The sequence below is a fragment of the Alexandromys fortis genome, unplaced genomic scaffold, assembly GCF_014885135.2.
Source record: "Alexandromys fortis isolate MF-2015 unplaced genomic scaffold, M_Fortis_MF-2015_v1.1 scaffold_79, whole genome shotgun sequence".
Taxonomy (NCBI): Eukaryota; Metazoa; Chordata; class Mammalia; order Rodentia; family Cricetidae; genus Alexandromys; species Alexandromys fortis.
In genome coordinates this window covers 4,688,269-4,700,873 of record NW_026067964.1, presented here as the reverse complement: position 1 = coordinate 4,700,873, position 12,605 = coordinate 4,688,269, and the positions used below count along the sequence as shown (strand labels likewise).

General features: G+C 46.0%; 1 protein-coding gene across 1 annotated transcript; it reads right to left on the bottom strand.

The window, feature by feature from the left end:
* Window positions 1-366: 366 nt before the first annotated feature.
* Window positions 367-12,212, bottom strand: Crhbp (corticotropin releasing hormone binding protein). The gene is made up of 7 exons (XM_050153901.1): window positions 12,132-12,212; window positions 11,693-11,786; window positions 11,249-11,406; window positions 9,417-9,627; window positions 7,595-7,743; window positions 4,017-4,134; window positions 367-985 (listed from the first exon to the last, which is right to left on the bottom strand). The coding sequence occupies exons 1-7, from the start codon at window positions 12,210-12,212 to the stop codon at window positions 831-833; spliced, it is 966 nt and encodes a 321-aa protein (XP_050009858.1). The 3' UTR covers window positions 367-830.
* Between the last annotated feature and the right edge of the window lie 393 nt (window positions 12,213-12,605).

Here is a 12,605-nt window from a genome sequence, read left to right as displayed (position 1 = left end):
ATGGACAGACTCTAAAACTAAGAACTCAGATTTCTACAAATTATGTCTCCAAGAAGCGTGTAAGATACTTATCATCCCTGCTGGAAATGGCCTCTGTGATGAAGACATGTACTCTGCGATTCTTCAGTGGCTTGTGGAGAACACATGTCCGCTCCCCACTTCCTGGCCAGGGAAAGTCAGTGACCACTGCAATTCTCCCTCAGCTCTGCATTACCCAGGCCACCACTCCAGAGTTTTATCAGCTCAAGGAATCCCAAACAGCTTAGTTTATGGCTTGGCTTTGCCCCACATGGGAACCTGATTTTCTTTGAGTGAGGAAATGACCACCCAGGAAAGCCAATACACCGGTCTGTCAAGATGCCAACACTCTGCTTTATTTATTCACATTTAGATTTATGAATGGAAAGGGCTTTTTGCTCTCATGCTATAATTTGTAAACAGAAGAATGAAGTAAAAATAACAGATACAATTCCTTTGGTATACCCAAGACTTTGACATTTTTTTTATTCTGTCATGAGACTGTGATTTCCTCTTTTTGTGGCAGCTGCCCTTGCCAGACAACTGTTTTCCTCACTTGCTTGACTCTTGCTTCACCAGTTCACAGATGCAGCCCACCAAACCACGAAGCATTTTCATCTCTAACCTGTTGTCTCCCTTCTGTTCATTGATACGACAAAAGGAAGTAAAACTGGAAGTCATGTATGGACGTGTGCAAGGCTTGGAATATTGACTGTCATGAGAAACTTCTCACACGCTGCCCATCAAGATTATATACAATCACTATCAAGACCTCACTCAGCTAGCAGCGTGCCAATTACTGAGCCAGTTATTCAAAGACTAGACAAACAGAATTCCGGGATGTTGTTTCCGTTGGTTTCTAGCTCAAAGGGTTCCAGCTGACGATACTCGAATGTCACGCGGTTGATGTGTTTCCCACTGGAGACCATGCGTACCACAGCGTTGTCACAGCTGATTTTCATCTGGGCTGTAATCGATGGGAAAAAATAATAAACTATAAATATATAAACTATAAATATATAAATAAACAGGCTATAGAACAGACAGTAAAGCCAGTTCTCTCCACTTAAGTGGGAACGGGAAGGTGGGATAGGGCCATGAATGGCATCTTGCTCTCAGATAGTCAAATCACTTTCAGTCAAAACATTTTTTTTAATTATATAATTAGTTGTAGAAACATGAAGTGGGTCCTGCCTTTCTCTGCACACACAGGAAATCATAGGACAAGGAAAGCTGGCTAGAAAGAGACAAGCTTTCTCTTTGACCTTTGTCCTGTCTTCCTGCCTGCAATGTTTAGGTAGGTGGCAAAGGGGACAACGATAACCAGTGAACTCTGTTCCATGCTGGCCTTTCTAGACACGGCAGACAGTTTAGGGTGGGAACAGAATCCGGGGATTTACGTGGCAGCTAGTGCAGAAAGGAGGGACTGCTTGGTGTTTGTGTGGACCTGACAATCCCGTTGATTACACCTTAAGTCTGGATAATGACTACAGTTTGCAGGTCAGTGAAACTCACTTGCACAGAGTGGGTACACACTGAGTAGGCCAGCTATTGTCCTAGTGCCGTGGTTCTCAACCTTCCTAATGCTTCAACCCTTTAATACAGTTCTTCACGCTGTGGTGATCCCCAACCATGAAGTTATTTTCATTGCTGCTTCATAAATGCAGTTTTGCTACTGTTACGAATTGTAATGCAAATATCAAATATGCAGGATATCTAATATGCATTTGACTCCAAAGGGGTTGAGACCCACAGTTTAAAAATCAGTTTTCTATTGTTTACCAACACCTTTCAAACTGTCCTCGTATGGAATAGCTTCGAACATTCTCGCTTGGCCTACATCCAATGCTTTCATGGTCTGAATGGGCACCCGACACCGGTTTGTCACTTCTCCTGGCAGATGTGCCCAAGCGACTCACAATGAAAGCCAGATTATTTCCACTGAAAATTACTTTCCATTTATTTCTATTACCACAGTTTGATTCCTGACACACATTTTATCTGTCGTATGATAATCCTCCGCTGTTTTAATTTTCTCAGACTTTCCCCTCATACGTTGCCTCTTCGGGTTATTTCTCGGTGCTGAGACACGCTCCCACTATCACCACGTCACAGGTGCCTCACACACATCCCTAGGAGCAAATGAAACAACGCAGCCTGATAATGTCAGCAGGTGACAGTCTATTTGAAGGCATGATAAGTTTCAACCCTGATTTTTTTTTTTTTACACACGAATATGAAGGAAGCTAGATTAACTGTTGCCTGGAGGCCGTGTTTATCTTTCTTTAGATAATTCAGAAGGCTGGTTTTCTTTTTGAGGTCTCTCTGAACATGAATATACATGATATGTCCTGTTTCCTTTAGCTAATGTGCATACTGTTTGTTTTGACATAATTTCTAACAAAATTCGATTTAAAGGACAGGGTCTCTAATGGTTCCATGGTTTTGGACCAAGCTTAGAGGACACAGAAACAGGGAGGGTGCCAGAAGGAAACAAAGCTGCAGGTGCCAGCTGTGTGGCTCAGTGGTAAAGCATTTGGCCTGTGTGTGATGCCCCGGATACGGCCCCTAGCACCACATAAATAAACGAATAAGAAAATTTTTTTAAAACAAGAAAGAAACCAAAACTACCTAAAATGAATCAGAAAGTGATATAATTCTAACTTTAAATCACTTAACTTTGGTTTAACTATGCCCCTAATTTAGACAAAGCAGTTTTGGGGCCTTCCTAGTACCTCTTCTCCTAAACTAAGTTCGTATAATTCAAGCAGAAATAAGATGACTTCAATTATCTAATCTTAGGTCACAAGTGTCCTTTGGTCATATCCTTTCACTCCACTCAAATACATGTCCCTCGGTTGTTTCTCACAGCAGTCCTGGAGCCATGCAGCGTCTCAGAAGGCGACTGCCGAAGACCGTCTGCACAGCCACATGCAATGACTGTGTCCATCAGAGAAAGGACCAGTCGGTCTAAAGGAGTCCTCTGGGCCTGATCATGTGTACCTGTGGTCCCAGCACTCCAGAGGCTGAGACGGGAAACCCAGAGTGCAAGACCAGCCAGTCTCAGAGAGAGAGAGAGAGAGAGAGAGAGAGAGAGAGGAGGGAAGGGGGGGAGAGAGAAGCAAAACTATCTTCTCAACTTCGGCAAAGTCAGTTCAGACACCTTTAGGAAGCAAACTTTGCCTCAGTGAGACAGCTTGCCTTGGTTCCAGCCCGACCTGTCTCATGGAGCCATTTTCATGCCCGTGAATCTGAGGAGGAGGCCGGACATTCCAGGTGACCCTTCCTGCCTACCTGTGCGCATGACTTCTCTTTCAGAGATGTTTTGTTTACTGCCCCATTTGGCAGCTGCATCCTAAAGAAGCTTTGTATTAAAGATGAGCTCTTTGAGATTTCCGAATTTGCATGTGGGTAGCAGTGGCCTCCGAAAGGCTGGTATAGCCGCACAAGTTGGGGAAACTCGGGAGCTTAGAGGTGTTCTAGAGATCTTGCTGCTTTGCTGTGTGTGTGCTGTAAGTAATTCAGCCCTGTATATATGTGTATGTATCATATATTCACACCCATATATATGTATAAATACCTACATATGTGCACATATATGAGACTGTATCATATGCAGGCGGCAACGTTATTTAGTTTTCATCTCATTATTATACTGTTACCATTTACAGATATTTTTACCATTTGAACTGCCAGTCAATAAATACATTAGTCTCCAGAGAATAAAAGCAGAGACCTTCCCTAAAGTGGAGAAACATTGTCTTTTTCAAAGTTTCCCCTAATATCCTCGCTGTTCTGCAGGCTTCTCTTTTGATGTTTTTACTTAGGGAATAAGTTCTGTTACTATACATAGCCTCTAAAGGAAAATTCACACATTGACTTGACATATAAAACATTTTTTTGGTAGAATTTGTCTTCGTGTATGTTAAAAGTTGGGGTGTCTTATTCAAGGGAATTACCCTGATAGCTGCATATGTGAAACTGAAGAACTGTCTCACCAGGGCCGTGGAAAGGGGAGCACAGGTCCGCTAAAGGCATCATCTTGGAAGGGTCCAGTCCAGGTCCTCCCAGCAGCTCCACGAAGTCACCAGTCCCGCCACAGCTGGCTGCGGGTTTCTAAGAGAATAATAGCAGTGCTCAGAGCAAGATGTAGGTAAAACCTATTTCAGAGACCAAACTGAGGGAAGAGAGGATCAGCGAGCGCACTCTGTCAGCCCTCAACCTCTGCCTGTGCCTTTGACTCAAGCATCGATCAGAGATGCCAGAAATCGTTTAAGGTGAAAAACAAAAAAACAAACAAACAAAAACCTCCCAAGATTAGTTTTCTATATCGGTCGATTAGTCATTTTTTTAAATGTATGTGCACTTTTTAAGGGCGAAATTCAATGACTGAAAAAAAAATGAAGCTGGAATTCGTAAGCTCAGAATAAGATGTGTGAACACACCTGAGAGTACTTGGACACGTGCCAAGCCCTCGGGACACGTGCAGTCAGATGAAAAGAAACCAGTCACCTGCAGTTTATAATTGTATTATAATTTGTATATTTAAATTCCATATTCTCTCTCAGCTTGTTTCTTTGCCTCTTGTTAATAATGGAAATTTTCTGTTCTTAGAACAGGTTTTTTTCTACAAGGAAGGATTTAGATTACTCATGAGTATATTTTAAAAAGAATAGAACTGTGATTTGGGGCTCAAGTAAGTCAGACTTAACCACTTGCTCTTTCCTTTAAAGAAAACCAAATCCTTTGCATGGTACTCAGAGGAAGAAGTCATCCTAAGCCTCTGAACCATCATTACTTACTTCCCTCAAACCCCCCACTGTTCTCAGCCAAGTGATTTCCGGGCCTCACTCAACACACAGCAAGCGTGCCTTCTCAGTCTTGAATGCGGCACTTGGCTCCTGCCTCGCATGCCCGGGTTAGCCTTGACTTCATGCCAGTCCTCCCAGACGCTGGGGTTATAGGAGTGAGACACCACACCTACGAATGTGTCTTAAGCTCTTAGCAAAGTTTTCATCGCGGCTCCACACTTTCAGTCTGGACTGCCTCCCACCCTCCTGTTGCCGGAGACTCGGTTATTCATTGATGCTCATTAAGGTATGTGGCGGGTGGCCAGAAGTTAACCAGCTAAATCCTGACACATGGGAGCCCAAATCTAAAACTGAGAACTTCAAACACCGTCCATGCAGGTACACACATATCAGACATTTAGAGGACACTGAAGATTGAGGGGAACTAAAATTAAAGTGTTATATAATGGCGACTATTGGCTAAGGAAAGGCGATCACGGGAGCGGCTTATGTTTAAACAGCCTACTACGTGCACGGCTGTTTGCTTAGGTACTTTGAACACGATTTCATTGCATGATGAAATAAAGATTTAATTAGGCCCACTGTGCACTAGTTTGTGAACTGAGAGTCAAATCAGCTATTTAGGAATGAAAGAACATAATCGTCTTTCCCATGAGTAGGTAGGCGGAAGTTTCCAGTAGGTGAGCTGTGACGTCGCTCCTCTCGGTAAATCCTCTCAGGTTTTCTCATAAACAGGGGCAGAAAGTGAGCTGCACAGGGACCTGTCTGGGGTTCTGGGCCTCCCAGTAGCTCCTGCATGTCTGTGTTGAGGTTTTAAGCTCCTACCATCTCTTGCTAGACTGACCCTGTGCCAAAGGCACACCCCAGCTTGTTGAATTGGAAGTTAAGTCCCCGCTGCTTATGATGAATTTTTGAAGTCTCTCCTCCCCGTACACAGAAAGCTGAGGTGCTTACAGAATGGTCTTGCAACCAGGGTATCTCACAGGCGCCGTGGAAAAGGCAGCTTATCCCCAAGCCATTCACAAGATGGGAGTCAGAGTGACCTTCAGACAGCACTCAACGGGTCATGGCCAGCAGAACCCATAGCTTTCCTACTGTGCCTACTGCACACACCTGCACAGGGACAGCACACGCTGCATTGCACACACCTGCACAGGGACAGCACGTGCAGTACCACCCATCCCCTTTCTACTCTGCTCCTTCCTGTTTCTCGGATCCAGCCAGCCTGCTTCTGCCTGGCAGCCCTGTTCCCTCTGCTCCTCCTCCTTCCTATTACTGCTGCTCCTTCTGGTCTATTGCTCCGGTCAAACCTGAAGCATCTTCTCAGAAGTTTCCTTTTCTGACCACATCGTCTCAGTCAGTTCTCTCTGTCTACCACTTTCCTGCTCCTGACTCTCAAACCACTCTCCTGCATTTTCTGTACAGACTCACTGTGGTTTGAAATCTGTGGGAATTTTGCCTGTCATAGAAAACAGGCTCCCTATTAGCAGGACCTGCCTTGTTTGTTGCTTATTTTTTGGAATCTAGACTAGTCCCTTAGACAAAGGAATTATTATTATTATTATCATTATTAATTTGGTGGTAGTAGTAAAGGGATAAGTATGCTGTGTAGTCCAGGCTAGCCTGGCACAAGAGGTTCTCCCATCTCGGTCCCCAAGTCCTAGGATTACAAGTGTAAGTGACCAAACCTAGCTCTCAATACCCAGGCCACAAAAAGTAGATTTTAAAGGAACTGATGCCTTAATGCCTAGAACACAGTAGGCTCTAAAATGTTAAGGGGGATACCATAACATTCTATTCAATCCCTAAAGCGCAGATCTGCCAATCTGTTACCACACCTTCCGCCCTCTAGATTCTACACAAAGAACGGCATGGCATCTGAACCCTCTCACGCTGGACCCAAGGCACTCAGACATCCTTACAAAGAACCACTCCTCCATCAAGGTCCAACAACCACAAAGGCAAGGCAAAGGCACGTGAGTCTGGTGCTGGAGGAAGGTGGATGGGAATGATTTTTCTCAGCCCTGTTCCTTATTCAGTTTGCACAAAGCTCTGAATGTTTGAGGACCCTGGCTGCCTCTGACACCACCAAACGCACGTGCTAGTTTAACTTAGGCCTCCAAACAAGGGAACGGAAATGAGCGTGACTCACAGAGAAGTCACGATCTGTGCACACAGACACAGTCAAGCCAGCATTCATCTTAAGGCGCGTTCGGAAACTGATAGGAAAGCCAGTTGGTAGGAAATGTCACGGTTAATTATTTTTTTTTTTAGGCAAAATGTCATATAACATGCTCTTCAAAACTTGACTGCTATTTGCGATATCAAAACCCAATTTCATATTTTATGCCGCCGTTAGCATTCTCTCATAGAGCAGCGCTGTCAATGAGAGAGCCTTCCTCCGTATCAAAAGAAAATTCCAATAATCAGAAAAGCAGCTGTGTCGATGACTCACCGGAGGCTCGGCTAGGAGAGGGCTTTTGCCAAAGAGGAAAGCACAAGAGCGTTCAATTGTAATTACAGACTGCAGCTTTCCCGAATGAAAGCAGCATTTCCTAAGTCACCAGAGGAACACTGGAAAAGTCAGGACGGGCACCTGAGCGCTTGCCTCCAGCGTGACTGAAATAGGCTTTCACAGAGCCTGGGAAGCACACGGGAGGCTTTAGCGTGGCCCCGTGCTTCCAACTTCCTGACACAAGGAGTGTTTTGGCTCCGATAAAACCAGTGGCCTCACCAAGCAGCCAGGGAGCAAGCAAGCCACTGACCTTTAACTGAAGACCATGCCCGTGTCCCAGAGCGAGATCAGAGATTCTGATTGCCACAGGGTAGATGATGGAGAAGCTGCAGTTTTGGTGCTGGTGTGGGACCACCAGAGTAAACCTTCCACTCGGGGTCTGGGAGATGACATTGCAAGCTTTTGGGGGGAAACGTTACAATTACATTATTTGGGATGCTTTTTTTAAATAGAAATTCATGATATCTTCATTCTATATTTTAGTTCATGGACACAGATATATCCAACCTGGGGCTCACTGACTACGTGTGGCCAGAATAGTTATAAATGGGGCCGATTATATTTATAGACTACACTCTTATATCCCAACATCCACAGGGTGGTCCTCTCTAGTTAGGTTTTGTGCCCAGGGAGAGAGTGTATAACACAATGTCAGTCTGAGGAAAGGATGGAGCTGGAGAATAGAACTCATCAGTGGCCTGTGGATATGTCAGAAAGCACTGGGGCTTCTAGCCTTTGTCTCCGGTTTATAAAAACCCTAAGGTAGGAACTCTTGGCCATCACACCTGAGAGTGGTCCTAGGAGCACTTCCATTAAGTCGCATCTAGGACCTAGCTGGGAGGACAAGGCTCAAAGGTGAAGCCAGAACCTAACGCTGTGTGAAATCCTCACCCCTAACATTTGGAGCTACGGTTAAAACAAAACCACAAAGCAAAACAATAAGGCCGTAAGTAATTTTATTCTAAAGACTTTATGATCGTGACAAAAGAAGGTGAGAACAAAATAGACATCAGCCTTATTTATGCCTAATACTTATTTTCTGGGGATTGATTAGGGAAATGTTGACTAAATTCTCAATTTTTAAACCTTGGCAGTCTTAAGGTTTTCTGAAGTTTTCCTTTTTCTTTTTCTTTCAAACTTAAAACCAAGGTGTTCTTCTATCTATGAAACAGAGGCATGGGATTTGCTTTTGGGCTAACCTACCTCCTTATATATATGTTTTTTAATTACACTTAATTTCAGAAGGAAATGAAATTCCTTGACAATTCTAGAAGGCATCTTCTGATTTCTCACCAAGTAGAATCCAGGAGAAATGGGTCCTAGCCAATTGTTCTACTTCTCGGATAGCCTCAAGTTTCCAGCCTTCTCTTTCTCTCTCACTCTCTCCTCCCCTCCCTTCCTCCACTTCCCTCCCTGAAGCGGGAGTTTAAACCCCAGTTTGTGCACCCCCAGACAAGGGGTTTGCTACTTAACTCTATCCCAGCTCCCGGGATTTTCTCTTAATGAGAAAATAAGCTGAGGTGTGAACTCATTTTGCTCAAATCATGCTCTTTCAGCTTCAGCTGTAGTTTTACAGCCTAACCTGCGTGTTTCTCTGTCAGAAATGAGCTGAGGTAGGGTAGTGGCTTTGTGATGGAAGACAACATGGAAGAAAGCGACACAGAAGTGCTCTGGTCCGTCTCTCTCCTCAGGGTATGGCATCTGTGCACCTCATCTCAGGAGCACCACCTTCTAGCCTTTGTTTACAAAGCTCTGGCATCAAATGGTCCTTCAAGCTTAGCCTGCATCTTGGGGATGGTTTGGGAGATTAAAATTAGTTACTGAACCCATTGGAAAGCCTTGGGAGGGCAGAACAAGACCTTGGAGGAAAAATAGAAGTGCATGTCCCATATATGAGAGTATTGCCTAGCCTGGGAAATATAAATCAAAAACTGTGGTTGGATTTTCATAACAACAAATAAAGACTTCATAGCACTCCTTGGCTTAAGTCTGTGACGTAGGATCTGACCTTGACAAAGCAGGTGTGATCATCTACTCTGTCGGAGTCCTGTCTTTTCCTTGAGCTTACTTACGGAAGAGGTTGGGGTCGGTCTTGGTGGTTAATGTGAATCCATTCCCTGGCTCATGGATCCTGAAGAACACCATGGCCACGTTCTGGGATGATCTGACGCTCCTTCGGGTTAGACCACTCTCACAAAAATCTGTGTACCGCTTCATGGTGGGTAGAGGGTGATCCTGAGAGCTTGGGAATTTCTCCCCCTTGAGGATCCAGCCGTCAAATACCTTCAAATGATGATGATGATAATGACGATGGTTAATAATAATAATAATAATAGTATAGGCATAAATGGTCACTTTCACCAACTCCTCAAGTCAGCGTCTGTTGAAAAGAGGGGAGCTACCCAGCAATGGGCCTTCAGTTGCAAGCAGGAACCCGTAGCCCCGACTCACAACCTGCTTGCTTTCCGTTCATAGGCATTTTGAATGTGTAGATTAGTTGCAAGTAATCTTATCAATTTAATCTTTTTTCTACATAAGCGTTCACAATGCTAAGTTTGCACATCTTCTTATATTTTATCAACTAGTTTGGTAAAAGGAAATTATAGACAGCGCTGGTTGTTTATTTTGCCTTTTCTACATTTAGGTGAACTCTACAGGAGTGATACTTGAGTTTCACTGGACCTCGGCTTCTATTTTGCCTCTAGTCAGTGAAATGTGAACCAAAACAAAACAAATCTCAAAGAATAAATAACAGCAACAAAAGTGTTCTGGATATGATGGAGGATGTTTGTAATCCCTGTACAGCGGAGACTGAGCAGGAAGCATCATGAGTGTACGGCCAAGCTGGGTACATAGGGTGATTGTGTCAAAGTGATGTGTGTGTGTGTGGGGGGGGAACCAGTGACTTCTTTTCCAGTGGCTCACTCTTCACATTAAAAAAAAATCACCTCGTGTTATTAGATAGATAGATGATAGATAGATAGATAGATAGATAGATAGACAGACAGATAGATAAATGTGTGTGTGTGTGTGTGTGTGTGTGTGTGTGTGTGTGTGTGTGTTTAATGCTTCAGTCTGGTGGTGCTAGTTAGTAAGCCATGTAAGACTTTGCTCATTGCTTCCCAAGTTAGCTTTGAGACAAAGGGTCAAAGTCAATTGACTCCGCTCTCAAAATCACAACAGGGCTCCGTTTTAGTGGACCCATCATAGCATCATTACCAACAATCTGGGTGCAATTTTATTTTCTAACAGGCTTGACAGCTTCCCAAACAGTTCTACTTTGGAAGTATCAAACGTGAGTGTTTTATTGGGGCAGTAGAACTCCATCCACCCTGCCTCAGCTCCTTGTGTGGCTGTGGAGACTGAGGGAGGGGGTACTGTGAGTCTTGGTAATTCTCTTCCCTTCTCACGTATCTTAAACCAGAATTCCTCTCAGCGTCCTTCCCAAGACCCTCTACCCTTCCCTTCCCTGCTACCCTCAAACCCCAGCAGCCGGGCTCCCAAGAGCCTCTGCGCTCCTGGAAGAGCGAGGTGGGCTCAGATCGCTGATGGCAAGAGGAGAACTCGCCACCTAAGAGGTTCTCATGGCAGACTCGGGAACTCCCGCCGATTATTTTTGCCAGGTTTTGTCTGGCCCAAATTGCACCACAGCGTTTCACACTGCAAGCTCGAGTGTTAGGAAATCCCTAGGAGTTGAGGAGCGCTCAGAAGGGAAACTAAGCCACCAAAGTCCAGGGGCGCTGGACCTGCAGTGTGGGGGGCGATACCCTCCCTAGGAATTCAGCCTCCTGGGTCTCGCCCAGTGAGCTTCTGAGACTCAGGAACAAACTGGTTCAGAGTTGCCCCCAAGTGGCCATGCTTAGGGGCACGGGGCTGGGACTGCGTGGAGCGGGAGCCCCCTCACCTTCAGGAAGTCCCCACCCTGGCAGTCGATGGAGACCAGGTCGTAGTGGATGGTGATGAACTCCTCAGGTTCCCCAATGAAGAAGACAGCGCAGTGTAGCTGCGGCCGGTCGGCGGTGAAGGTGAACTGTCCGGGGAGGCTCAGCATGTCCAGGCACCCTGAGGGAAAGCATGGAGCCAGGGGTCCCCAGCTGCCTCAGGAAGCCGCTCTCAGCCACCCCTTTCCCGGCCACCGCCCGCGTGGTGCCCCATGCCGGAGCTCCCAGCTTAGGCTGCCCCTGGGTTCCCTCGCTCTGGCTTGGAAGGAACCTCAAGGATGCCACAACCAGGAGGTCCCAGTCTGTCCCCGTCCGGCCGGAGATCCTGAAAACCTGTCCTAGGTGCAGATCCCCAGCCTCCCGCCTCCCGGGCGCCCACACAGTGAAGCAGGACAGCCCCGACTCACGCAGAGCCCGGCGATACGGCTGCTCCCCGGCCAGGTCCCGCTTCAGATTGGCGCCGAAGAGCAAGAAAGGGTCATAGTCCGCGGCTTCTTGTACCTAGCAAGGAAAGCAGAAAAGTTCAGGGGGAGGGAAAAAAAAAAGAGGATCAGGAACAGGGCACCCTCCTTGCAGCTCGGGGAAGCGAACTGAGAGGGCGTCTATGTCTCCCTGAGTCTGGAGACTACGAGTTAGCCTTAGATTATTTCCATCAGAGCAGGGTACCCAGGCATCCTCGGCGGTCAGAGAAAGGCAAGCAGTTAGGATGCTCAGAGGCAAGGAGAAGGCAGGTCTAGGAGAACCAGGGGAAAGAAAATGCAAAAGAGGGGAGACTATGAGCCCCTCCAAGTGTCCCTGGCTGAATACTCGCTGGAAAGGTGTTAAGAATCAAGAAGAATTGCTCACCTCTAGGTAGCGGCTCTCTCCCCTTAGAGCTGTCAGCAGGATCAGAAGGAAGTGACACTGGAGTTTGAAGTTCCGAGACATGCTGGCCCTGTCTCTGCAGCTGGTGCGCTCTGCTGCGGAGATCTTAGGCATATCTCCCCACACCTTCACCCACGCTGAGAGCTCGAGGCTGCTAGGGTCCCTTTCCTTGGGTCTCTTTTATAGAGCGGTAGAGAGGGGAGGCTCTCTGCCCCTTAACTGATCGGAGCTTAGTTACCATGGGTTACCCTGCCTCCGTGACAAAATACGTGGCAATGACGAGGGTCCAGCTCTCAGCCACAAATATTGCAGCACGGCCCAGCATTATTCACCAAGAATGACTCCAATCATTAGAACCCAGTGACCTGAACGTATAGGAGAAAGAATGAGGCAGGGACAGAGTCCTTGACCTATCATTACATTATTATATATATTATATATGGAATTCCACATATA

Coding starts and splice junctions, on each gene's coding strand:
- Crhbp (XM_050153901.1), bottom strand. CDS start 12,212: ATGTCTCGGAACTTCAAACTCCAGTGTCACTTCCTTCTGATCCTGCTG. Junction 11,787..12,131: donor GAGAGAGCCGCTACCTAGAG/GTGAGCAATTCT, acceptor TTTCCTTGCTAG/GTACAAGAAGCCGCGGACTA. Junction 9,628..11,248: donor AGGGTGGGGACTTCCTGAAG/GTGAGGGGGCTC, acceptor CATCATTTGAAG/GTATTTGACGGCTGGATCCT.